This window comes from Rhinolophus ferrumequinum, chromosome 9, assembly GCF_004115265.2.
Source record: "Rhinolophus ferrumequinum isolate MPI-CBG mRhiFer1 chromosome 9, mRhiFer1_v1.p, whole genome shotgun sequence".
NCBI classification, from domain to species: domain Eukaryota; kingdom Metazoa; phylum Chordata; class Mammalia; order Chiroptera; family Rhinolophidae; genus Rhinolophus; species Rhinolophus ferrumequinum.
This window is the reverse complement of record NC_046292.1, coordinates 32,669,378-32,694,105: the sequence shown is the minus strand read 5'-3', so window position 1 is coordinate 32,694,105 and position 24,728 is coordinate 32,669,378. Positions and strand designations below refer to the sequence as shown.

Genomic DNA, 24,728 nt, shown 5'->3' with positions numbered 1-24,728 from the left:
TCTGCCTTGTGGGACACACATACAACCCCAGACACCAATGCACACCTTTAGAGACCTCTCGTCTCCTAACAAAGGGGCAGTAGTGACATGCAATGCACAGACACACCTGCCCTGTGCAGACCCCAGCCACAGGCCCACAGAGATTCCAAGACCCTTCCTGTGAGATTCATCTTAGTTGCCCAGGGTCTCACCTGCAGGGATGAGGAGGGACAGGGCTGTGGCTGAGGCAGACTTGATCACTTTGTTGATGGGACGAGCGGTGCGCTTTTCTATAGAGTCCCCAGAGAGCAGCCGGTGGCGGGCCCTGCGCACCGCCAGGTCACTGATGGCCTTGGCTGTGGCTCCTTCAGCCAGCTGTGGCATCCCATGGCCTCCCGTCTCCATGGCTGTGGGCCCAAGTGAGCCATGAGATCTGCAATGCAGCCGAGCCTCCCCTCTCCGCCTCCCTGCAGTATCCTCCAGCCTGGGCCCTACCTGGACTGGACCCACTGCTCTGGCTCACAGGCTCGTCATCCAGCCTCAGCTGCCGTTCCACTGGTTGTTCAGGAATACGCCCAGATACCCCTTCTCCCGGTAGAGGTGTCAGAAGCCATGTGCCCTCCTGTTGCTGCTTCCTGGGGGTGCTGCTAGCCTCCTCAGGGCCCTCAGGGAATCGAGGTGTATCCAGGAGGCCTGAGCAGCGGCGTCGCACTGTCAGTGGAGGGCTTGAGTCACTCTCTGTGTGGGATGACTCAGACACCGACAGCCGCTTCCGCAATCTGTGGTACACAAGGCCTAAGATGAGACTCCAGGCGGGTGGTCTCCCTCCTCCAGCCCAGGCTCCCTCAGGGGCTCACAGAACTCTCCTCCTCAGACGTTCCTCCAAGAGCCATTCTGTGAATAAGCCCTCACTGCCACGAGCACCCCCCCAGCATCTGAATCTCGCCCATAATCTGTGACAACTGCTGGACCGCTGTGCCGCCCCACCCTAGGTGAGCTCTGGGTGCTCACATCTCAGGGGAGCCAATCACCCAGCTCCGGTCTCGGCCCTTCAGCCCCGCCAGGCCATCGGAGCGGTCTTCCTTCTCCTCGCTCAGGCTGCGCTTGGTGGGGGGTGGTGTGCGGCGCTCATCAAGCAGTGAGAGCCGCTCCATGCTACTGGACACCTGTGGGCACAGAAGATGTGCCAGGGACGGGCTCCAACAGACCCCGACCAAAGAGGGAAAGTATCCTTGGAACGTGAAACCCAGAAATTTGAACCAGTTCTCCCCTTCCCTCTCTCACACATACCAGCTGAATCTTAGAGGAAACAGCTATTCTGCTAGTGTGACCTGGCATCTCCTAGGTCAGGGCCTGGCGTGGTTCTAGATGGATCTGTCATATGCAGGCTCAGCCAACCCTGTCCTCCTTTGACCTCCCTCCGCCTGCACCAGCCATATCCCTTGCCAGGTCCTCTTCTCTCAATCCTCCAGCCTTCTCCACCCAGCCTGGGCCTGCCTCAGTCATACCTTGCTAAACCTCGGAGAGCAGGAGGAGAACTGGCGGATCTCCAGGCAGCCGTCCTCACTCACTTCCTCCTCGTCCTCCGACTCCATGTGCTGGTATCGATCTGAGCGGGCTGGACAGACACAGGACAGTCCCCTTCAGAGGCCCCTGGTGGTAGCCTCCTTTTGAGCCAATCAGACCTTAGGAGGGCCTGAAGAAGTTGCTCCCAATGCCAACTTCAGGGTACACAGGTATTTCTGGGCAAACAGGTAGGAGCCCCACTCGTCCCCATCCCACCGATGGCCTTACTGTCAAAGTAGCTGGTATCATCCTCTGACTCCAGCTGAGGAATAAATTCAGCCTTCTGGCGAAGCAGTCCTGTCCAGTCCAGACCGGTAAAGAATGGATGCTGCTTCACTTCATAGGCACTGCCTGTGGACACGGAGGGTGTGGGCAAGGGCGCAGGACGCGCTGGGTGGAGTCCACCTCAGCAAGTCCAAGGAGAACCCAGACTGCAAGCGGCAAGGCCCAGAGGCCTCAGCCTCAGCACGTTCCAAGCTCCTCTGCCCAGAGCGAACAGGGCAGTTTCAGGATCCAGAGGCACTGCTCAAACCTAAAGCCTGAACCTCCCGGTTGCATGGACTCAGCCCTCCTCCTCCCTCTTCCAGGTGGTGAGAAAGGTTAGTGAGCACTGTCCTACCTGTACCCAGTCTCTCCAGAGGGTTCTGGTGGAGCAGTTTAGAGGTGAGGTCCTGGGCGTCTGGCGGCAGTGCATCATCCCCCTCAGGCCACACAATCTCTTCTGAAGAGTTATTGGGGTGAGGGGGAAATGAGTGAGCAAGAGAAGGGTCTCAGAATTTGTAGGCAGAGTGAGGAGATGGCGAAGATGGTCCTCAGATAGGATAAGGGTAAGGAGGCATAAAAGGCCCAGCATAGAGCCCCTGAAAGCCTGGCTGGGGCCCCGATTCCTTAAGTTCTGCAGTTTCCTGTTCTCCTGGGGGGGGAGGCTCACACACCCAACACCATGGCTTGCTCTTTAATCCTGGGTGGGCACTGCAAAGCAGTGACTTCTCTGTCCTGAAGCTCCAGCTCAGTCTGCTTTTACACTCCAGACACTCACGTGCACTCACAGGATATACACATATGGAGACACATGAACACAGCAGAACAAGCCACAGGTGACACACAGTACGCCTGTGTGCACACACATCTAAGAGGCAAGCATACTGAGTAAACACACATGAACCCAGAACAAGAACTCATAAACCTCAGAGGTACGTGCATAAATCGTATTTGGGGATCCAGACTCTGCCTCCCCAGAGGGCCAGGGTGATGATACTTACCACTGATGACTTGCCCAAAGAGCTCCTCCGGAGTGTCTCCAAAGAATGGGACGCAACCCACCAGGAACTCATACAGGATTACGCCCATGGCCCACCAATCCACTGGCTTCCCATACCCCTGTCGTAGGATCACCTCGGGCGCAATGTACTCCGGGGTCCCGCATACCTGGGCACAGAGAAGCCAGGCTGGCTCAGCATCCTGAGGCAGCTCATTGGCTTGACAGTAGGAGGGGTGAGGATGGTCCCACCTCGGGGGTAAAAAAGTCTTTGAATGAAGACAGCTAACTTTGGTTAATGAAAAAGATCCACAGGAGCCCCAGGGTACCAGAGTTGGAACTGATAGTGGGGTGACTTTATTTCCTAACTACCCAAAACATCTAATTCTAGCCTGGAACCACCACTCCTGATCCCTCAACACCTTCTGACAACTGGTCCCTATCCCACAAGTGGCCTTTGCCCTCTAGACTCCCAAAGAACAGATCCTACAGTCACGTGACTACTACAGTAACTTGTGAAAAGTCAAAACCTGAAATGTGAAAGCAGAGAACATCCAGAAGCTACTCTCAGGGAGTTGGGCCACAGCGCAGTGGACATTCAGAGCTGTGTTCCGAGAACGACAGGCTCCAGGAGAGCTTTGCCCTGGAGTGAGGCTAGGAGGGTCAGGGCTGATCTCATACCAGTCTCTCAGAGTGTCAATTGTTATGTGGCCTGTTTTCTCCAAACCCTGAGGAGGAAGATGATCTTGGATTTTATATCTATATGATTCTCATGGTCCACCCTATTTTCCAAATGTGCTCCCTATCTCACTGTCTCCCTAGAACCAACCAACAGGTGAAAAAGATAGGAGCTCCCAGTCCTACAGGGTAAACACGTGGCCCCCAGTCCTTATTCTAAGGCTTGAAATTCAACCCCCAAAGTCTCAACCATCCTTTCTTACCTGCTTGTCCAGGAACTCCCGGGCATCCTTTTCAATGTGGCCCTCGTATAAGTTTGTTGTCAGACTCATGAGGCCAATTTTAGAAAGGCCAAAGTCAGTGAGCTTGATGTGCCCCATGGATGTAATCAGGAGGCTAAAAAACCAGAGAAACGGAAGGATGGACTGACTTCCTAGTTTGCTAAGAGTGCTGATTTTAGTATGCGCCAAATTTTCCCACTCAGGCTTTTATGGACTAACTGGGGGACCTGAGCAGGGTAGCTTCAGAAGGGGGACAGGCAGCTGTGAAAGTTCTAATAAATAGTTCTGGCCCTGTGCATTCTGCATAAGCAACTAACCTGCCTTTCGCCCATTCCCCCAGCTCATCGGTTTATCGCACTCAGCTGTATTCTATACTGGGGGCAGGTGTCAGCCAGCTGAGGAACAGACTTTCTTCCACAGAATGATCAGCCTCATCCTATGGCTCTCGCCATTTCCAGTCCCATTTCTTCACCTGGGTGGTTCACAATACCCTGACTCGGGGAGAAAGAAGTGGGGCACATACTCTTGTTCCATGTCCATGGTTGGTCTTACAAGGAGGGTTGGTTGGGAGAAACGAGAAATAGGCTCTCACAGAGAATTGTCTCTCTTCATCCTTCACATTTCATTTTGTGCAAAGGCTGTACTCTGTGACCCCTTTACTCTGCGATTCCCGAGTCAGTACCTATGGCCCTGACTTCTACAGCTCCACGCCTACTAACTGCCCAGATGTTTTACAGGCAGCACAAACTCAACTTGTCCAAAACAAAGTAATGCCTCCTAACTAACTGGTCCTTGTCTCAGTGAAAAACAATAATCTCTGTTACCTACTGAGCTCTGTGATAAGTGCTTTACTGATTATTTATAAAAATATTCTGGCTCCTGAAAGGTCTTATATAGTGACTAACACAACAAAAGGAGGTATTATTACCACCATTTTAAAGAGGACGAACATGAGGCTCAGAGGATTCACAGACTGGAGCTCACAGTTAACGAATAGTCATTTGAACTTAGGTCTGTCTCGTTTCAAAGCCACTTTCCACTACGGAGGCTTATCACCATGCTCCAGTCCCAAGCTGGAAATCTGGACGATATCCCAGACACCTTCTGAGCTCTCGCTTCTCTTTGCACCCCCACCCCTACCTTATCATTTCCTTTCTGCTCCCCAACACTAATCCCTCTCTTTTCCATCCTGACTGTTCTGGTGCAGGCATTGTTTTGGACTGGTCTACTGCAATGGTCTCACCATCTCTGTCCACTGACTGATTTTCCTAAACTAAAACCAAAATCTGAGCATGTCATTCTATCACACCTTTGGTTAATAGGCTTCTGAAAGACTCTCTAGGACCCTTTAAAATAAAACCCAAACTTAACAAAAAGACCCCTGGTGATCTAATCCCTGCCTAACCTCTGGCCTTATCTCTTACTACTCCGAGCAACCAGCAATCTCAGCTTCAGTCGCATTGTGCTATTTGTAGTTCCTGAATGGGTCACATTCTCTCACACCTATGTGCCTTTGCAAATCCCACTCCCCAGGTTTAAAAAGCTCTTCCCACTTTTTTCCAACTGACTAATCCTTCTGAAAAGCAGTCTATACACAGATATTTCTGTCTCCCACACTAGACTTAGGTTTTACAGGCTAGGGACTATTTTATAGTTCATAATAATGTGCTTGGCACAGAGTAGATACCAGTAAATATCAGAACACTTTTTTAGCCATCTATTAGATATGTTGATTCTTTTGTTCCTGCTTGGTTTCTTGAGTAGCGCTCCTCAGTGATCTTACATGTCACCAAAACTTTACAATGCCCCTGCCAGACCTTGTTGGCAATGGTCTTTGCATTTGGGGTGGTCAGAGCAGATAAAGCCCAAGGCCTAGAAGGATACCCACATGAACAGTTTCCCAGTACCGATTCAAACAGGCTATGTCTACCTCCATTTATCTAGAGACTCAAGAGGGTGACCCTGGACAAGGGACACACATAGTGGGCGTACTTGTCAGGCTTGAGGTCGCGGTGCACGATGCCATAGTTGTGCAAATACTCCAGGGCGAGCACAGTTTCTGCGAAGTACAGACGCACCATGTCGACAGGCAGGGCCCCGATGTTCTTCAGCAGAGTGGCACAGTCTCCTCCTGCAATAAGGCCACACCACCATGAAGGAAGGATCCAGTTCCCTGTTCTACATGGCCCCAAGCTCAGAGTCTGTAAGGTCCCAGAGGAGAGAGCCTCAGGGAAGACCCTGGTGCTAGACAGAGACTGATTCTAGCCCCTCTGTTGTTGGCATGCGTGGGAGACAGTGAGGAGAGGAGCAGGAGGTAAGGTCAATGGCTGTCTAGGCCACTGTTCAGGCCATAGTGGGAAGGAACCCAGGCCTCTATGCCTGTAAGTTGACTTGTAGGGATAAGACTAAGTTATTTTAGGATGGGAATCCTGTATATTGTAAACACATCTGGCTGAGACTTCGGTATTGTTCATTTATTTCCTTCCTGTCGGCTGACCTTTAATTTTTCAGTGAAGTAACATTGTAAACTCCCAGCATACACCCACTAATTAAAAGTTCTGTTCAGCTTCACCTTGAAGACTTAGACAACATATATTTGGAAGCTATATACAGCAGTGAGAAGGGCAGACGGAAGGCCACTAGCCAAGCTGCTGCCCCTCTCCAGAACTATGCCCCACGGTGACCTTCTGCTCCATCCCCAGAGCACTTTGTGTGGCCTTAGGTAGTAGTGTTTCCTTCACAAGCCATCAACCAAGGCAGTGGCTTTCCTTTTTTCTGAGGGCCCAGATGAAATCCTCCCAGCATCCCACCCCCGGCTTCTGTGGCTCTGCTAACTCCTTTGTTCCTGCCTGGTGCTTTTGGGGTGCAGGATTCTATAGCTTGCTAGGCTGATACATCCTGTCCCAGAGTACCTCTCACTGCATCTGACATGGGCAGCCTCATGGCAGCTACTGCTGCAGAACCCTCTCCCTGTGAGGGACAGGGAGCCTTGTGCCCACCATAGTCAAATGGGTCTCTGAGATCCTAAGGCAAAAACCAATGTCAAAGACTGGGAAGCTGGGCTCTGAACTTTACCCCTATACGAAGCTATTGGTCCCAGCAAAGGGCTAAGTGTCAGATTGTGCCTTGGTCTCCATGCCAGGCCACCACCTTTCCTTCAGTACCTTCAACATACTCCATCACCATGCAGAGGTGGCGCTTGGTCTCAAAGGAGCAAAACATGCTGACCACAAAGGGGTTCTCGGCAAAAGTCAGTATGTCACGCTCCACGAAGGCCTGCTGGATCTGGTTCCGCAGGATCAGGTTCTGCTTGTTGATCTTCTTCATGGCAAAGCGCTGCCGGGTGGACTTGTGCCGCACCAGGAATACAGCCCTGGGAAACAGTGCATTCCGGTCCATGGATGCTCAGCGTCACCATCCAGAGCTGGGGCGGCCCAACTGCCCCCCACCTCACACCTTACAAATGCACAGCACAGGGAGCAGGGATGTGCTTATTAATAAGGATCTGGGCCCCTGCCCACAGAGCTCCTCAACTTCCTGATATAACAAGCCTTGAGGACACAGCTCAACCCTTGCCCAGAGCTCAGCGAGAGGAGTGCTCCCAAGAGGAGCGGGAATCGCCCGGGAAAGAAGCAATGCTCAGGTATCAGAGGAAACTGAACTCTTGACTCTCTAGGAGGTTTCGGGAAGGAGAGGGTCCATCCTGGCATCTGCTGCCCAGATGACTGGGCATCACATACTTCTAGAAGGAAGAGCCCAACAGCTAACTTAGCTCCAGTCCAGGCCACACCCTGACCCCTGCCTTTACCCATAGGCGCCATTGCTGATGAGCTTAATGGTTTCGAAGTCCTCTTCACAGGGTGTCTTTTTAGATGTCAGAGATGCACCACGGCCCTGGAAGGCAAGGGAAAAGGCAGGAAGCAGGCATGGTTCTCAGAGCCCATGTGCTTAGGGAAGCTGTGGCCCCAGCATCAGCTCAGCTCTTAGCTCTGCTGCAGGCTCCTGCCCATCCTTCCCCAGGAGCTGAATGACTTTTCAAGCAGTGTACGCACCCCCCACCCCCAACCCCCCCCACACACTCACACCCGCCTCCTCCTTCAGATGTTCTCTTCAAGAGAACTCATAGTCCTTTGCTTCACAGGACTCAGGCTCCAGGATTGGGGCAGAAGCTCAGGATCTTTACCTCGACTGAATCATCTGTCTCTGGAGTATCAGGACTGTCATAGCTGCTCAACTGGGCCATTTCTAGAAACAAAGCAAGGACACAGGAGAAATGTGTGCATGGCATCTCAGCAGTGCATTCATATCACATGACAGGTGCATGCAGGACACGCATTAATGCTTTCTGCATCAGTTTGGGATGCAAATCTGGTCCTGTGCCGCTCTCCTCTGTAGTCACAGCTTTTGGACTTGTTTGCCACATAGTATTGCCACTCCTATTTCTAAAAATCCAGTGTCATTTATAGGGCCTGGCAAATTCTATAAAGCTTCCCTCAAACTTGGGACAATTCCTGAAAAACAGGGCCCCAAACTGGGCTATCAGTCCACTTGGCCAAGACTTGGCTTTGCTGTATGGGGCTGGGCTGCATGGAAGCAGGGAAGGATAGACCAGGGACAGGGAAGCCCACGGTTCACGCACTGGCTCAGAGTGAAGCCCCAAAGAATGGAGACCATCTTCTGAAACCCTGAGTCAGGACACGACTTGTAAGATGCAGCAGGAGAGGCGAGCATGCAGAGGAGATGGCCATGTTTGAAAATGCGATTGTGGTCCTTTTGTTGTTGAACTTTTCTGACCTTAGGCTCTAAATCCAATCCAGTGGGGCCCAAGGCAATCCAGATCGAGCTGTGTCAGGCAGAAGTGAACAATTCCAAAGGAGGGGCTTTTTTATGACAGAGAAGACAGGGTTCCTACTATAGCCCTGAGGCCCTCGATGCTGTGCCATGTCCTTGTCCAATCTAAGCCTCTTCTCCAGGGGTTTCTCTGCTCTAAGAGCTTGGAGGCCTCTTTGCAGCCACCAGGTAGCATGCTCACCCTCTAGGGGATCCCGTGTGAGGCCCAGTTGGCTAATGATGTAGCGGGGAATGTCACATTTAATCCCTTGTCCCTCTTTGGCGTGGCCCTCAGCTGCTTCTAACAGGTGGTAGAACTCTTCCGGGTCAAACTCCTGTACCAGGGGAGAGAGGTAGTCAGTGGTGAAAGCTACAAGTAGAGGCCGCTGGCCTTTGATATTATACCCCACACCCAGCATAGGATGAACAAGAAGACTTTCTCTTTGTGATGGGTCATCCCTACCCTTGAATACCCAGAAACATCATGATTCAGGGATCACGCAAATGGGGACAAAGCTGTCTGACAGGTCAGCTCCAGATTGGACGTTCAAAGCATAGCTGTCTTCCCAGCAATAAAAACCAGAGCTTTGGGGCCAGCCCGGTGGCTCAGGTGGTTGGAGCTGAGTGCTCCTAACGACAAAGTCCGCTGGTTCGATTCCCACATGGGCCAGTAAGATGCGCCCTCTACAGCTAAGACTGTGAACAATAGCTCTCCCTGGAGCTGGGCTGACCTGAGCTGCTAAGTGTTGCCGTGAGTGGGCGGCAGCCATTGTGAGTGGGCGAGAGCTGCCGTGAGCTGCTGGCGACCGACTGCGTTAGTGCTCCACGGAGCTGTGTCCTACACAACTAGACTGAGAAACACCGGCTTGAACCGGAGTGGGGGCAGGGGTGGTGGTGGTGGGAGGCAGAAGAAAGGAAAAAAAAAGAACCAGAGTTTTTGTTTTCAAAAGAGCTCAGCCTCTTCACCTGGTCCAAAGCCTTCTACCAGCCAGATGTACTGTCAGGTGTGTTTACACACCCAGTCCGCAGGAGCAGTCCCGGCACACTCCCAGTTACAGATCACAGCCCAGGTGGAGCATGCATGCCTTCAGGTTAGTTACTGAGCAGCTGCTGTGCGCTGGTAGCTGGAGAGCCAGGGGACCAGAGCACAGCCGCCCTTGTCTGCATGGAGCACATAATAATGAGGGTCCCATACACTGAGCGCCTACTAAGTGGCTCAGTCAGGGCGGAAACCCTGCTACCACCTCTGTGACCTTGGAGAGCAAATGAAGGCTCACAGTGATGCACTGGCTTGTCCTGGGCACAGAGGTTGGAAGGAACAGAAAGCATTCAAACCCAGGTCTGACTGCAGCCCCTGCTGAACCACGGACTTCATGTTCTTGAGGGAGGCCTTCTGCTTCAGCAGCACCCTCCACCGCTTTCTTCTGCTCTGGCCTCACTGTTTTTGGAGAACTATTCCGCTATCTATCTGGATATAATCTAAGCCAGACCTGGAAGTCCTTTTAACTTTACACCTTCCTCAGTCCCTGTATCAGAATGTCTACCTCATTAATTCCTCCCCTTCTTCTCTGTCCCACTGTCCCAGTTCAGGCCCCTCCTGTCTCTCACTTGAATTGCTTTAAGTGACCCTGCATGAATTTCCCTGGCTTATCCTGCCCTCTCCTCCAATTCACTATCTATGTTGCAGCCAGAGTAATCTTACTTAGAGTAAATCTGATGGAATATTAATTACTCAGAAATAAATAGCAACCAATTACTGATCCATGCAACCACATGCATGAATCTTAAAAAAATCATGCTGAAAGAAGTCAGAACATACTATATGATTTCATTTATATAAAACTGTACAAAAGGCAAACTTATCCACAGTGAAAGAGCAGATAAGTGGTTGCCTGGGAGTGGGAGGAGAAAGGGACTGATTGCAAAGGCGCACAGGGAACTTTTTGAGGTGAAAGAAATGTTCTCTATCTCAACTGGGGCAGTGGTTATACAGGTTAAAACTCACTGACCTGTATACTCAAAAGGGATATGTTTTATTGTATGTAAATTATATCTTAAGAAACTTGGTTTAAAAAAGTAAATCTACTATCACATTCTTACCAAAACTTTCTGATGGCTTAAAGTGGCCTTAAGGATAAATGCAAACTCCTGAGCCAAGAGCCCAACACTCCGTGGCCTTGCCATGGCCTACCTTCCAGGTTAATCCCTCGCCAATTCTTCAAACATACGCTGTGCTCCACTGAGTGCCCTCTCCCAGGCGCCTTGCCTCCCAAACTCATAATCACCCTTCAAGCTGCTGAACAAGCTTCAGGCCCCCAGGGGTCTTTCACTGAACATCCATCCCACGGACTGGAGCACTTCCTTCACCATGTTCCCGTGTGCTCACCTCAGGTGCGACACATGTTGCAATACTGTAATTATTATTTACATGTCTTCAGGCCTTATATTTAAGGTACTAAAAGACACCTTTAACTCCACGACAGAGGAAGCATCTTAGCATCAGGGACTCTTGTATTTATGTCTGTATCTCCAGTGTCTAGCATGAAGGTACTTGGTAAAGTGGTGCTGACTGATTAAATGAAGGATTCAACTGGAGCAAACAAAACTTGCCTGTGCTTTTCACTCCAAAGACCCCCAGTGACCCGGGACCTGCTTAGTGTGGGGGTGGCCCAGACTAATACCTCTCCCTGCCACACCCCTCAGGACTATCCAGTTTTCCTCACAGGAACTCATTGGTCCCCCACTGTTTGCACATCATATTTAAACAAGGACTTCAGCAGCAGAAATGGCAATGGGTGCCACCAGTTTTGCTATTAGCAGAATACTTCCTTTATCGCCCCCATTCCCACCTCTCTACCACCCCCAAAACCCCCAACCAATAACCTTCCCAGAGTTTACTCACCAGGCATTCCAGGAGACGAGCTGGGCGGGCAATGACAATCATCAGCTTTTTCACCAGCTGCATTACAAAAGCCACTTCTGAACTCTCTGAGCGCTCATGAGCCTGTAGAGAAGACAGAGGTTGCTTAAGTAATCCAGTGGCCCAGTATGGTTCAGCTAAGCAGGACTGGCTGGGCAGAGCTACTATAGGGAAAAATAATTTGCTGGCATGGACTGCTCTGCTAAGTGAAGAACTTAGAAAAGGCCAGTGGGCTCCGAGAGGAAGCAGGCTGCTCGTCAGGATACATGTGAGTGTTACAACACTACATGGCACCAAGGAATGTCACACAGACGCACCGCTTTACCTGGGCCGCCGTCCAACAAGCTTCATTTCCCTCCAGGCCCCAGCCTAAGGGGAAGCTCCCAATGGAGCCTTCACTGATGTTTACTTTCTACTTCAGACAGTCTGTTAGGATTAGAAAGACCTCCAAACAGAAGAGTGATGTGATCAGACAGGTGTTTTAGAAAGACCACCCTGGCTGGAGTGTTCATGGTGCACTAAAGAGGGCAACTCTAAAAGCAGGAAAACCCATTAACAGACTATTGCAATAGTGTAGATGAAAAAGGCATAAATCCAGGTAGCAAGAATGGAAAGAAATGGGCTGGGGCCATTCCATCTACTGTTTCATAGGTAGATGACTGAATAGACCTGACGGTGGAAGAAGCAGGAACAGAAAGTAACTCCAACTACATTTTTAAGGAAATTTTAAGTGAACCCATAAATGAAATAGGAAATATAAGAAGATAAGCAGTTTAGGTGAGGATAGGTAGAGAACCTATTACATTTGGTTTTAGAGGAAAAGCAGGCAGGTGGGAAAGATAACCTCTGTTTTGTATTTAAATGGTTTGTGGTACCTATACTAGGTTCTTTCTTGGGTATCTGCTCAGCCCAGGAGCCTTTCTCTTTTTTTATGGAAACTGCTCTGACTTCTAGGAGACACATTTGCATTGTGTGGTTTTCTGCCCCCTCCAATAACTGATTAGTATGGATTACTTTCCTAGGAATTTAAAAATGGACAGAAAGACAACTGTTACAATCAGTGTGGCAGAACCATATAATCTACTCTTGGGTGAAAAAGGATAGTCATATCTACCACAGAGATAGAGAAATAAAAGCACAGAAAAATAGAGATGAGAGAAATGAATAAATGCTTCTTAGGCTTTCACAGGTTCTTTCTAAGGCCTGGCTGCATTTTTGTCTTTAATTCTTTAAGACTCACCTCCTTTACAATTAGTTTCCCTTTCCTGTTTGAACTACCTTGAGTTGGCTTTCTATTACATACCACTGAAGAATGCTAATCTATCTCGGGAGTCAAAGTGGAGGAGTCCAAAACGCGGCTGGGAACACTGATCTGGAGCCCAGGAGAAGAGGAGGGAAGCAGCCACAGATGGGAGTCCTAGGCACATGGATGCCAACTGAAGATATGGAATGGGAGAGTGTGAAGAAAGGAGAAAGAATGGGTGCTTAGAATGGTGCCCGTGGAATACCAGCATTTAAGAGGTGGGCAGAGAAGGAACTTGTGAGAACAGTGTCATGACAACCAGGGGAGAAAAAAAGATCAAGGAGAGGTATTCATTGTGTAAAGTTCTGTAAAGAGGTGAAGAAAGATGAGAACTGAAAGAGGTCGTAGGATTTGGCAGACAGCCAATCAGTTCCTTGGTAATTTTTGCCTGAAACAGTTTTAGTGAAATGGTGGGAAGGGAAAGTAGAAGGCATAAGATAGAGTAGTGAATAGGTTGTAGGAAAGAAAACTAGCAAATGAGGATCATTTAAAAATGTAATGGCTGCATGCGATGTCAGAGGGGTAGTGGATAGGGGGAGGGAGGTTGTCACTGTGTGAGGGATATAAATGACAAATGTCTAACTATTACATTGTTTTGTGTACCTGAACCTAATAAAAAAATGTAAAAAAAAAATAAAAATAAAAAAATAAAATAGAAAAAAAATTTAAAAAGTTGGTTGTGAAATGAAGATAGAGGCTGGGTACTTGGTAAAATCTCATTAATTCTTTTAAGACTTAGCCCAAATATCAACTCTGTGAAGCCACATCTAAGTCCCTTGCCCCCTCCCCCCACAAGAACAAGCAGTAACTGCTCGCTTTTCTCTGTTCTCCTAGCTGCTTGCTCATACCACATAGTACTACCATGTCATTTTATAATTTGTCTGTCTCTATAGCTACTGTAGGGCCTTCTTTTCTTCTTCCCTCACATGCTAAGCCTAGCACAGTGCCTCTTACATAGCCAATGTCAGTCAATGCTTGTTGACTAAGTATTTGAAAATGTGCCATCTTAGGTCTGGAATAGGACAACCTTGGGCTTGGGATCTAGCTCTGCTACTTAAAAAATGAGTTACCTTGGGCTTCTTTGAGCTTCAGTTTCTTCATCTATAGATTTAGAGAATAACAATACTTTCCTTACAGTGTTGTTGAGAAGATTAAATTAGATAAATTAAATGAGATAATGTGGTGTCTAGCATGTCTTTATTATTTTAAATGTAAATCTTATCATGCCATTTTTCAATTTAAAACCATTCAGTGATTCCCCACTGCCTTCATTACAAAATCCAACATTTGCCCCTCCCAACTCTTCAAATTCATCTAACAACTTTCCCCTACAGGTATTCTTCACTCTGGTCATGCCAAACCACTTTAACTACAATTCCTGGAATGTACCAAGTTCCTTACACCTCAGAGAGGTTGTTTATACTGTTTCCTAGGTCTAGTGAACTCCTACTTACTCATCAAGACTCAACTTTTCCTGAATGCTCCATGTGGTGTCACTACATCTTCCTCTGTGCTCAGAACTGACCTCTGTTTGGTGCTCATCCATCACACTTACTATAATAAACACAAGTGAGATAGTTTACATGAAGCCCTCAGGGTAGTGGCTGGCACACAGTACTCGTCAACAATGAAGCTGTTACTTCTATTGTAAGTATATGTTAGTGGGTCTGTAACCCCAGTCACCAGCAAATGCCTTGAGCTATAAACCTGCACTGAACTTTCTGGTGCATTCCCAGGGCCCGGCAAATCAGGGAACAGATGAATGGCTCCATAATCAGTGCTCTTCCTTCTGCACCAAACAACTGACCCTCAGGAGCAATGAGTCTGGGAAGACGCCTGAAGGTTAGGCAGGGCTCTGACTTCAGCATTTCAGAAGATTACTTTAGATGTACAAGCAACCTTGGAAGTCACTCTACATTGGTCCTTTACCTGAGGCTGCAATCCCTGATTTCTATCCACTGTTGGAGAACTGTTAGAAAGTTGAATAGGAACAGCTTCCAGTGATTTTCATGAGGCTTTATACAATATTCATATATATTTATACAATGTTTGAATTTAAGTATGCTTTTGAAATCAGAAAACAACATTTTGGTAGGAGGAAGTTCTTTTTCATCTACAGTGGTACCTTGGTTTTCGAACGTAATCTGTTCCGAAAGACCATTCGAGTTCTGAAATGTTCGAAAACAGCCGACAGCTAGGCCTCAGGATCTTGCACTCAGCAGAAGCCGCTGAGTGCAAGACATGTTAGACTTCCAAGGCGTGTTCAAAAAACCGAAACATTTACTTCTGGGTTTATGGCGTTCGTTAACCTAAATGTTCATCAACGGAGACGTTCGAAAACCAAGGTACTACTGTATTAAATCAAAACCTTTCTCACTATAACTCTTGCCCACTGGGTTAGTATGCCTTTTAGAGGACAGAGAACAATCTTCTACCTATTACATCTGAGAAATCTCCCAATATTTGACTGCAATAATCATGATTATCTTTAGTCATCCTTTCTCTAGATTCACGTTTCCTACATTAAAAAAAAAAAAAAAATTCCCTGCTCCTAATTTATAGACTAATGCCCTGAAGTCTTGTTTGATCATTTAGCCCTGAGTTCTCAGCTCAGCTGGTACTACACCAGTGTGAGGTCAAGGGTTTGGGGGTCAGGGGGGTCTGGACTGGGAAATACTCTAGTGACATGAAGAGCCCTGAGGACACAGGCACATGTCTTCTCCCCTAAACTGTACTAATGGTGTAATATGGGGCAACTGTGATCTGAGCGGGAAGGTATCTGCCCACCTTACTGGAGAGGCCGATGAAAGCAAGTACCAGAGCATGGAGCAGTGGTTAAGAACCCAGTGTCTGCTCTGCTCTTGACCATCTCTGGATTAGCTATCTTTAGCCTCCCAGAGACTTTTCACACTGGGGAGGATCTGGTCTCTAAACACATAGGTCCCCACTAGAAAACTTCTTACTATGCAAACAGATCAATCCATAGTGCAAGCCTCGAGCCTGCTTTCCCTTGGCTGAGGGGAAACAGTATGAAGGCCTTGCTTATACCAGTATTTCTACTAGAAGAGCCCACCACGGCCACTGCGGGCCACTTTTGGGCTTTGGGTCATGAATCTCCAGGTCAGATATTTAAGAATACTACCAATGTTGGCGCCTCAGATAGAGTATTTAGAATTAGAAGATGAAAAGACACACAGAACTGAATTCTTTTGACACCAAGTAGGCTTCCTCAGTAATGCAGGGGACTGAGGAGGAACCCAAGTCCATCAGTACCACACCTGGGGGGTGGGCCCTGCACACTAGCAAGGAGGTAGCAAGCAGGCTGAGAAGATGGGATCATCATTGATGCCTGAACCTTCACTTGGGACGTAACGTAATAACCAAGGGATTTCCTAGCTGTTTGCTCTGCCCCTCTTTCTCATGCTTATTCTCCAAGGCTGGGCAGCATAGACCACTACTGCATGGAGGATTCACCAGAGTTCCAACATAAGGACACTCACATCTTGCAGAAGTTTCTCTAAATTCTCTTGGAGTTCGTAGAAGTACTGTGATGTAATGAGGCCACTCCGCGATTTATCCAGGCAGTCTCGGGCCATCTCAATAACCTGATGATGAATGAAGCTCAAGGCTCCATCTGCCAAGGGCAACACGCTGTCTGGAGTATTGGAGGAAATGAACTCTGCCAGGCGCTCTTCCATTTGTGCGGTTGCCTGGAAATAAAAGCAGGAAAAGTGACACTTCCAGTTGCAGCTCAGCTAGAACTAAGCCTTAAGGACTTGGTAATAGCCTAAGGACGATGGGCTCTGTGATCCTGGATCCTGATGCTGCATTTGGGGAACCTGATGACTGGAGACGTGAAAAGATCACCTTCAAGTCAAGTCAAAACATTATAATCAAGGCCCTCTCTCACCTAGCTTTGTCTACCTCCCTGTACTCCTTGAAGGGTATGCTTTTTTGCTCTAAGGACACTGAAGTGTTTGTTGTTCTCCTCATTTATTAGGCCGTTTCATGCCTCTGTCTGTTTATGCTGTCCCTTGAATGTAGCTTTTCCACCCTGCCAAGCTTGCTTGGCAAACTATTATTCCTTCTAATGCCATTTTAAGCATCATCTCTCTCTCCTCTGGGAAGTCTTCGGGCAAATGGTTTCCTCTCTTCCATGCTTCCACTGGACCTCCCAACTGTAGTGACTTAGTGTATGGTCAATGATCGTTTCTAAACCTTCTGGACTGGAAACTTCTTCAAGTCAGAGAGAAGTTTGATTTATCACTTGACCTTAGAACCCAAGTGAGCTAAGCAGATGCTCAGAGAGTGTTTACTGAAGGTGTGAGCCCACCTGCTCAGCTGGATCCCCAGCAGAGCGGAATGGGGCTCTGGCTCAGAAGCTTCTTGGGGACCTAATGACAGTCATGTCAAAATGACAAATAGACATCAGTTAAGTTCCTAGCTGCCTATCTAGGACTTGGCCTTTTTTCTTTTGCCACCAGGTGGCGATTTCTGATTTGCAGTGTGTGTTATTCGTACACATATATTACACACATTCACATGTGTATGGTATATGGTGTGTGTGTGTGTGGGGGGTGTGGAATTTAGGAAGGGGAGAGGAAATGGAAAGGATTTTAACACTTTTTCTCCAACAAAATAGTTCATCTTACATGAATGACTTGGAGACATGCAAATAAAACACAAACATGCAATGCTAGAATGACAATACAATACGAAATATATGAGGAGGAGAAGGAAACATGTGAGATACATTTCTAAACACTACACACTCCCAAACTTCTTTATAAAGGACCGAGCATAACAAAGGGATTGCCTAGCTGTTTGTTCTGCCCCTCTTTCTTGCTCTTATTCTCCAAGGCTGGACAGCATAGACCACAGAGCAGCAGAGAAATAATAGCTAATACTTACTGAGAAATAATAGCTAATACTTACTTACTATGTCCTGGATACAGTTAGAAAAGTTTAGTGTTCATTAATCTTCACAAACTCCCTATGAGACACTCTTATCCTAAATTATAGGTGAGGCAAATAAAACTCAGAAGTTAAATACTCTGCCCAGGGTCATATAGTTAGTAAATGGTAGGAAGAGACTTGAACCCAGTCTTTCTGGTTCCAGAATCTGTGCTCTTCCTTACTGCTGTGCGTCCCTGTGAAGGTCAAGAGGGAAAGCACAAGGGCTTTACGTCATTTCCCTAGGCCACCCATGTGTGTCCAGGAGACTGGACCTGAGTCTAAAAAAAGAATACTCTCTATAGGGAGAACCACATCCTGCAGGGAACCACATCCTGCACGTCCTCGATACAGATGAACATGTAGACCCGGGAGGTCTAAACAGAGGATGAAGAAAGAGTCTGATGACTCCATGCTTCTTCTTGTCATGGAAAGGGAGCCTACATCAGTCCTCTGGTTCTCTCTCAGACAGAGCTGGCTGTGTTCTGCAGGAACAGAGCCTATCATTAGAAGGCCGGGTCAGAGTGTACGGGCATATGGGGTACAAAAAGAAATGCAAATGGGAAGCAAGGTCCTAGTTCCACATACAAGGAGGTTTATGACCAAACTGCAGAGTTGTGATGACTATTTCTCAACTAACTTAGGACAGTAACCTACCTTCCTCCCTGAGCATTTTCCTGTTCGAAAACATAAAGCCAAATGTGAGTAAGCAATTCTGAGATCTGTCTCCCACCTTACTGCTCCCTCTGGCCAACTTCCTGCCAGTCGAGTGGACCCTTGTCTGTGTACGCTCTGGTGCCCAGTAACGGGGCGCTCCTTAAGAAATCTGCATAGAATGAAGGTGCTCTCAGAGGGCAAATCCTGCTCTGGGGGGACCCTGACCCATGGATCTCGATGTGCAGGGTGAAAAACAAGGTCTCCAGGTTTTTCCTTTTTGACTAATATATGGAGGGATTCCTTTTTGATACTTCCCTCTAGATACCTCTCCCTCCGGGAGTGGAGAAGTAGAGGCTCTGCAATTATAATCCCCAAACTCCTAGTCCTCCGCTGCCTTCCTCTTCCCCAGCAGTCTGGAAGCCCCGTGTTTGTATCTTCCTCCTCCTCCTCCTCCTGGTACCTTTTTGCTCTTCTTTATTACCTCTGGAAACAGCACTCCATCCCTCACACGTCTTCCCATTGGGGCTGACTTATAGGCAGTTATTCTCAGGGGCATTACCAGTCTCCTTTAAAATGGATCCTTACCTTGGGGAATCTTTCTTTGTATACATGATTCATCATTATTATTTCACTGTCAAAGGAAACTGGGGACCGTCCAGGACTAAATAAGAAAGAGACAATTAATTGTGTTACTTTAGTGCCACGGAACTATCGAGGAGAAAGATGGCCATCTTCAGAGCCCCCGCCCACTGTCCACAGTACTCACACACTCCCACCTAAATGAGTGCTGAGTTCCAGAGCCTTCCTTATTCCTGGAGCTGCCAGCACACCTGTTCAGCTCAAAATGATGCCATCTGGAGTTAGGCTACTTTCCTATAAAAAGCCTGGTTTTTACAAGATCTCTGCCGGGGCCTGAAAAGGCCTAGAAAGGAGGAGATCACTCCAGAACCCACTGGTGACCTTCCCCAGAATAGGATTGGGTCTTCTGGGCTTTGGCCACTGGGGTCGGGTATACCCCAGCATGTTCTGGGAATCGAATCAAATCAAATCAAATCAAACCAAACCAAACCACCACCAAAACAACCAGAGAAAGACAGTGTATACCTGTACCTTTTTCCAAACAAGATGCAACCAATGGGGCTGACTTGGGCTCTGACCTGGGGGACAAATGAGGCCTATCCAGCCTCTAGTGAGTTTTAGGCCTGGGTCATCTAAACCTTCTTCTTTGGCCCATGTGTGGTTATATCCCCTTGAAGGATTTCAAAGTTTGAGCCACACAACTGAATGGATATTTGGGTCCTGCCCAGTTTCGTACCCCTGACACGTGATCTCAGTTGACAAAGGTTCAGAACTTCTCCTTTCTGCCTGTCCTCCCTGCAGAGGGCAATGGTCTGCCTGCTGCTGCATCGATGTACACTGCCAAGTATTTTAAGAGTAAGACAGCAGGGATTTCCCTGAGGTGCTATAGTCCTCTCAATCTCAAATGGCCTAAAGGTACCCTTTACTCTGTGTGGACCGTGGAGAGCACCAAGATTCAAGTGTTCCTCTGTGCGACAAAGCAAGGCACTGCGATGCATACTCCACACTCACTCATTTGTGTTTTTGATCCTTGTACTGCAGTCCTAGTCATGTCCATCAGTCCCTGCACTTGAACATCTGGGGTCTGGCTCAGCTCATGCTCTGACACTCACAGTGTCAGCATTGCCTGAGGGGATTCTGCCTGGGAGGCAGTGCTCCCCTGGGCCTCCACTCTGAACATGTTAGCAAATTTATTACTTCTCAGGGACTTTGGGAAGCTGAGCTTAGTCATTAAAGACATGCTATTTTAATCTACACCCTCTTCTTTAACCTGGAATTTTGGCACAGATTTACCAGCTAATGCCAAAGAGAAGAGCTAATTAAGGATTTCACAGCTAATCAGCTGTTAAGGTTTGTTTGGTTTGACGAGCCCAAGTCATTCAGGTAAACGAGACAGGTTTAGATGGGCATTTAATTCTGCTTCTGAAATGGGTTTCTTCCCTGAGCCAGACACAAGTGTCTTCAGCAGCAACTTTTTTAGCTGGCTTAGTTCATATACCGTAAGCCTCTGGGATCTGCATCCAGGTAACTATCAGAATGGATACTATATACTCTCCTTGTACTGAATGGACTCTAAGGCACAGTTCTACTGCTGTGTACTTTCAAGGGAAAAAGAGAGGGACGACTTGCCAGCATCATCAGGTACCTCTTGGGGTGGTGAATTCAGCTGTGCCCAAAGCCAAAAATGGCTTGAGCTTCACTGGACTTGACTCATTAGAGCTGAGCCAATGTGTTATGCCAGGAGCTGGCAAACTATGGCCTGAAGACCAAATCTGGCCCACTGCCTACTTCTGTAAATTACATGTCTGAGGGTGCTTTGCACTACAAAGACAGAGGTAGTTGCCACAGACATTGTACGGCCTGCAAAGCCTAAATTACTTACTGTCTTCCCCTTTATAGAATAAGCTTGCTGACTCCTATGCTGTGCAAACGAGCTGAGCTCCACAGGTCCTGGGCAGTGGGCACAGAGCACCTCTCACCTGAGGCTGCGGGAACGGGGCCGCATGGCTGGGGACTGCCGTCCCTCCTCGTCTGGTACACTCTCTGTGCTGAAATGCTTTGTCAAAAAGTGCAGCTCATCAGCTGTAGGCTGGAAGGGCAACTGGTGCAGCTTTTCCTGTGAGGAGCATGATGACTAGAGGGGGAAACATTAAAAGCAGCATTAGAGATGTGTCTAAGGGCAGTCTAAGGACACAGAAGGACTGAAAAGGTCAGGGACTTCCCAGTCAATGTCAACCCAAAGCCAACCCAAGGCAGGCATTCATGCCATTGCTCCCTTTTGCCTCCGCTGTGCATGATCCCATTCAACTCTACCCTTCAGAGCTCTCAGTCCTGAGGAAGCCAAGACACTAGAGTCCTTCACAAGTTTGTGGGGAGTTGGACCCAAACGTTCATTTAGATATGAGAGCTCCGTAACTACCTAGGGAGCCTCCTTAGGTGGCAAAGAGCAGATTCTTCTGCATGGAGCCTTTGTCCTCAATGAAGCTTTTGGCTACTTGGAATGGCAAGTAATTAATAAATCATGCTTCCTGTAGGGAAAAAAATTACTTTTAGATCTGGAACCCAAAGATTAGACTTGACCTGAAAGCAACTAAGAATTCTAAACATGGCCCAGTGACTGAGATTCCAGACAAGAGCCCACTGCCAATCACAACAGACCATTTGAGGGAGTGAGCTATGCTACTCTAGGCATCCTACAGATGCAGCTATTGTTACAGCAGCACCAGGATCACTGAATTCCCCTTTTACCTGACAAGCCTGGCTAAGACAGGCAAATCTAACACCATTGGCTCAATTTCTGTTCACCAGTGGAGAGAGAAACTGGAGTTAAGTCTCTAAATCTATTTACAGTCAAAGCTGCAGCATCACACTGAGAACTCTGTTGCCAATGTAAGTCTCAATACCAAGCGAGAAATCTGATTGCTTTTTTCTGGCCAACGGTTCACACTTCTCTCAGGGAACACTATAATACATGATGTTATAAATTGCTAGTGGGAGGGCTCCACAGGTCTCTATCTTGGCCACACTTTTATAAATGATTTGGACAGAAATTGCAAAACATACCCTCACCCAATTGCAGCTAACATGAAGCAAAATATGTATTTTAAAGTATCTCAATAAAATAAGCAAGAGCAACGGGTTGAATCTATTAAAATTTATTGAACATAATATATACATATTATATATGTATGTATGTATACATATGTGTGTGTGCGTGTATACACACACACACACACACACACACACACACACACACACCTTGGGTCTAAAAAAGTCACCTGTTTGAATAAAGGATTATGGGGAAAAGGGTTTTTTACTAGGAAAAGATCTAAAGCTTAACAGCTGCCAAAAGACCAATGAGATCTTTGGATTAATTTAGAAGTATATTGAGCTCAAGGGAGGAAACGATACTCCTTTTACCTGCTTGGGATTCATGAATATCGGAAACAGAGCTTAGACGATCTGAGCAACAGTAGAAAACATGGGGAACGTCATCCAGTCTGTGGCCTGATTCTACATGGCCTGCAAAGCCTAAAATACCTACTATTTGGCTTTTTACAGAAAAAAATTGCCAACCCTGTCATCCTGGCTTCAGTTAAAAGTTACTCAATGAGGAAGGCTCATTTTAGCGTCAACTGTGTGCATAGCAGAAACTAGAACATCTGTTGTGTTGTAGGCTAAAATTTTGTCTAAAAGCATAGCTAGAAGTTTTAGAGACAGGCCCAGCTTTTTCACTGATACACATCAAATTTAAGTATCAAATAATTATCCTTCCCTTCTTTTTTGAAAGGAAAAGGTGACAAAGGAGGAGGGTCTACCAGGCCTTTAGGACACGGAAGGGGTTATCTGCTCTTGATAGCAGTCCTAGAAATAAGGTGGGGGAGAATAGGGGAACCATCTTTAGGAGCCCCCATGTGTGGCCTCATTGGCAAAGCAAACCTCTACCCTCTAGCCCTCCTCTGACTCCACTAGGAAAAACTGATGCCCAGAGAGGATTCTGGCTAATTCTTTCCAAAGGTGTTTAATGGATCTGTTTATGGCTGTTAAGCGCCACTAGCCCTCTACCCCACTCAACCTCATCCCCAAGCGACCTCTTTGAGTTTGGCTTTAGAGAAAAAAATTGAGAACGGCTTTGCAACACTATAGGGATAGAGAGCAATAACCTGCAAGGAAGTATTTCCAAAAGATGAAGGAGGTATGGCCACAGATTTGGCGACTTACTGAGACAGTAGAGCTAGGAGTGTTGGTTCCATAGCCTGAAGAAGGTAAAGAGGCCAAAGACCAGCGCCGTCCATCAGTCCTACATAAGAAAAGACTATTAGGCAGTTTCTACAGGACCCCACCTGAGCCTAGGACCTGCCTGTCTTTCCATCAGCACTGTTTGGAGCAGTTGGTTCGCTTCCTTGTCTCAAAATAGTACTGCTTGGTCTAGTACATGCTTTCACGTCTCTCTCCTACACGGGGCCTACTACGTGTTTTCCATTGCAAAAAGACATCTCTGATTATAAAAGAATCCATGACTTTGAGTAAGAACATCTGTTATGCAATACTGTTATTTTGGAATAGAAATCTTTACACTCTCATCTTCTTCACTTTTAGAAAAGCAATGACAGAGGACACCAGCTAAAGACATCACCACTAGGAGAACTGCCACTGAAATGCAGCTATTTCCTCTTTTGAAGGCTCCATGTGAAGGGCTCTTTGGTCTTCCCCAGGCCACTGGGTTGCCAACCAGGAAGAAGTGGACCCCCATCTGCGTCTGAGTATGAATCAATTGATAGCAAATAGTCAAAGGTTACCTAGGATCTAGTAGGACCCATAAAACCAGTCTTTGAGAATGTTTGTCCAAGAGTAATAGTACCCTTAGAAACAGGAGTGAGGTGGCATAGCCTTGGCTATACATGAGACTTTGGGTGCAGGCTTCCTGCTGCTCCTGGGAGGATGCACCCTGAAGCTCTCATCATAGAGAACCACAGTTATATGCTTTGCTGTGAAGGAGAAAGATCAAGCAGCTATCTGTTTTGAAGCTTTTATAACATAGACAAGTGATTCTTCCTTGGACTGTGGATGTGCTGTAACACAAGTGTTCGTTTGTGTGGAGAGTGGGGGAATAGCCTGCTCTGGTAGAAGTTGAAGAAAAACTTTGCTGCTACACACAGAACCTTAGAACATTAGCAATGAAGGAGTTTTAGAAGTTAACCTCAATCTTCAGAGAAAGCACTAAGACCCAGAGATTTGGGTGATTTGTTCTAGGCTTCATAGTTAAGGGCAGTGGAGGGAGTCAGGGAGAGGAAGAAGAAAAAAGAGGAATCAATCTTGCTATGGCTTCTCCTTTTGAGGCACTCCTCCCCAACCCCACCTAGCAGCTTTTCCTACTATGTTCTATAAGGGAATAGCCCAGGGTTCCATGCCACATGCACAAGACTCGAACTTCATGCCACCCAGGCAGACAGCTCTGCTGGAACCCAGTCTCTGAGGCAAAGAAATATCCAGGAGGCTGCTCAAACATGATGTTTTCTCTCACCTCTTTTTTGGGTCCTGGGAGCTCTACATAAGAAAGCAAGTCAATTGCAGGAAAACAGAGCTCAACAAGATGGGACTAGTCTAACTCAGGGTGGGATTTCCCAAGCCCTTGTCAAATGCACCTTTTCACAGGTGAGATTTCCTCCTTTAGGTAGAAATGGATGTTTCTGAAGAGCAGGGTCCACCAAAGTCAGAAAGAAA

General features: G+C 47.5%; 1 protein-coding gene across 7 annotated transcripts in view; it reads right to left on the bottom strand.

The window, feature by feature from the left end:
* The window catches only part of MAST2 (microtubule associated serine/threonine kinase 2), a 193,205-nt gene that overhangs the window by 3,756 nt on the left and 164,721 nt on the right, over window positions 1-24,728 (bottom strand). For all 7 annotated transcript variants that reach the window (XM_033114019.1, XM_033114020.1, XM_033114022.1 and 4 more), the window contains 18 exons: window positions 23,226-23,304; window positions 20,984-21,138; window positions 19,011-19,086; window positions 16,316-16,525; window positions 11,495-11,596; window positions 8,795-8,927; window positions 7,946-8,007; window positions 7,571-7,656; window positions 6,927-7,135; window positions 5,755-5,893; window positions 3,745-3,877; window positions 2,808-2,973; window positions 2,165-2,266; window positions 1,774-1,896; window positions 1,488-1,597; window positions 991-1,145; window positions 475-758; window positions 192-386 (listed from right to left, as the gene is read on the bottom strand). In XM_033114019.1, the coding sequence (XP_032969910.1) occupies window positions 192-386; window positions 475-758; window positions 991-1,145; window positions 1,488-1,597; window positions 1,774-1,896; window positions 2,165-2,266; window positions 2,808-2,973; window positions 3,745-3,877; window positions 5,755-5,893; window positions 6,927-7,135; window positions 7,571-7,656; window positions 7,946-8,007; window positions 8,795-8,927; window positions 11,495-11,596; window positions 16,316-16,525; window positions 19,011-19,086; window positions 20,984-21,138; window positions 23,226-23,304 (2,519 nt within the window). The remainder of the gene's footprint in view (window positions 1-191; window positions 387-474; window positions 759-990; window positions 1,146-1,487; window positions 1,598-1,773; window positions 1,897-2,164; window positions 2,267-2,807; window positions 2,974-3,744; window positions 3,878-5,754; window positions 5,894-6,926; window positions 7,136-7,570; window positions 7,657-7,945; window positions 8,008-8,794; window positions 8,928-11,494; window positions 11,597-16,315; window positions 16,526-19,010; window positions 19,087-20,983; window positions 21,139-23,225; window positions 23,305-24,728) is intronic.